At 55.4% G+C, this 1,731-nt stretch overlaps 1 protein-coding gene across 1 annotated transcript in view; it reads right to left on the bottom strand.

Annotated features, from left to right (window-relative positions):
• Positions 1-1,160, bottom strand: part of LOC108768275 (uncharacterized) — a 14,392-nt gene extending 13,232 nt beyond the window's left edge. Inside the window, exon 1 of the mRNA XM_018518656.1 lies at positions 38-1,160. Coding sequence (XP_018374158.1) covers positions 38-1,160 — 1,123 coding nt within the window. The remainder of the gene's footprint in view (positions 1-37) is intronic.
• Positions 1,161-1,731: the final 571 nt, after the last annotated feature.

The raw sequence follows: 1,731 nt of genomic DNA, 5'->3' as shown, positions 1-1,731 counted from the left end.
CTTCTTAAGGCCCTAATGTTCTTAGCAAGGTCCCTACTGGGCACTTCCCCCAACAGGGCCCTTGCCTGCCGACATTTGGTCCTTGTTTCCTCCTTCCAATAGCTCATATGGCGGTCACGCAACCAGTCCCTTATTTTCGTCTTGCCACTGCAGCCTGGCAATCCAAGGGCCGGTTCCGGTCCCACTAATCTAGCTGAAGAGCCGTTCCTTGCTAGCTCATCAGCGACCTCGTTCCCCTTGATTCCCGCGTGCCCCGGGACCCACACGAGAGCAACGTCATTGCCCGCGGCCAGCCTGTTCAATGCATCCTTGCACTCCCATACCAGCCGCGAGTCAAAGACGCACGCCCCCAGCGCCCCTAGGGCCGCTTTGCTGTCTGAGCAGATCCTGATACGCCTGCCCATCTGCCCAGATGCAATCAGCATTTGAGCACAGCTCATGATTACCACCACCTCCGCTTGAAAGACCGTGGTGAACTCTCCGAGGGGGAGAGCTTCCTTAAAGCCCTCACGACTTCCAAAGACCCCGGCACCGGCGCCCCCGTCAGTTTTGGAGCCATCCGTGTACCAGACGTCCCCATTCCTGATAACGAGCACCTCGTGCCTCTCCCACTCCTCACGACTAGGAAGATAGATCTTGAAAGATCTATCAAAGTCGCGTTTTCTCGGCATCTTGTCCTGCCTTATATCCAACACGGTTTCCATCTGGATATCCCGTGGTAGCCGGGTGTGGCCCACCCCTATCGTCCACTTGGCTTCACACTTCAACCTGTACGCCGTAGCCGCTGCTGCCGCCACTATCGCAAGATGGAGTGGTTCGATGCCGAGCAGCACTCCCATTGCTGCCACCGGCGTTGTTCTTATTGCTCCCAGAGCCCCTCTTAAAATAAGAGCCCTGACGCGTTCCAGCATTGCCCGAGCCTCCGCTAGCTGTGTTCTTGGCCACCATACCACAGCAGCATAAAGCAGTCTAGGTCGGAGCACAGCCGAGTATAGCCAAAGCACCCTGTCCGGCTGAAGTCCCCAGGTTTGCCCTAAGGTTCTTCTGCACATCCAGAAATATGTGCAAGCCTTCCTACACACCGCCTCTAGGTGCAACTTCCAATTCAATCTTTTATCCAAGATAACTCCTAGATACCTGACTGACGTCTCGGGAGTCATCTGACCCCTTCTAAAACAGGCCCCTCTACGGAGCCCACTTTGTACTTGTGAGTAAAGATTACCAGACTTGTCTTATTCGGATTAACCGATAGACCCGTCCTCTTACACCATTCTTCCACCACCCCCAGAGCACCTTGTGTGAGCTCAAGGAGCGTTTCCAGGAAAGGGCCTCCTATCAGGATTCGAGCATCCCGGGTGGCCTTGACGCCTTTATCATTAAGCTCTTCAAGCAGCCTGTCTGCTACCAAGCACCATAGGAGTGGCGAGAGGACCCCCCCCTTGGGGACAACCTCTCCCCACCCATCCTTCAACACTCACCGTTCCTAGTGATGTCGTCACTTGACGTCCAAGCATTCCTTGGATCCACTTCACCAGTTTCACCGGAACGCCCCGCCTTGCCGCCTCAGCACACACAACTTCGTGTGGGATGTTGTTGAAGGCCCCTTCAATATCCAAGAAGGTGCCTATCAAAAAGCCCCCTTGCTGGAGCTACTTCTCAATCCTGTGGACGACCGTGTGGAAAGCCGATATGCTCGAGTGGCCAGCCCAGTAGGCGTGCTGCTCTGCATGC

Source organism: Trachymyrmex cornetzi, unplaced genomic scaffold, assembly GCF_001594075.2.
Source record: "Trachymyrmex cornetzi isolate Tcor2-1 unplaced genomic scaffold, Tcor1.1 scaffold776, whole genome shotgun sequence".
NCBI classification, from domain to species: Eukaryota; Metazoa; Arthropoda; class Insecta; order Hymenoptera; family Formicidae; genus Trachymyrmex; species Trachymyrmex cornetzi.
Note: the sequence above shows the minus strand (reverse complement) of the source record. Positions and strands in the feature narration are given on the sequence as shown.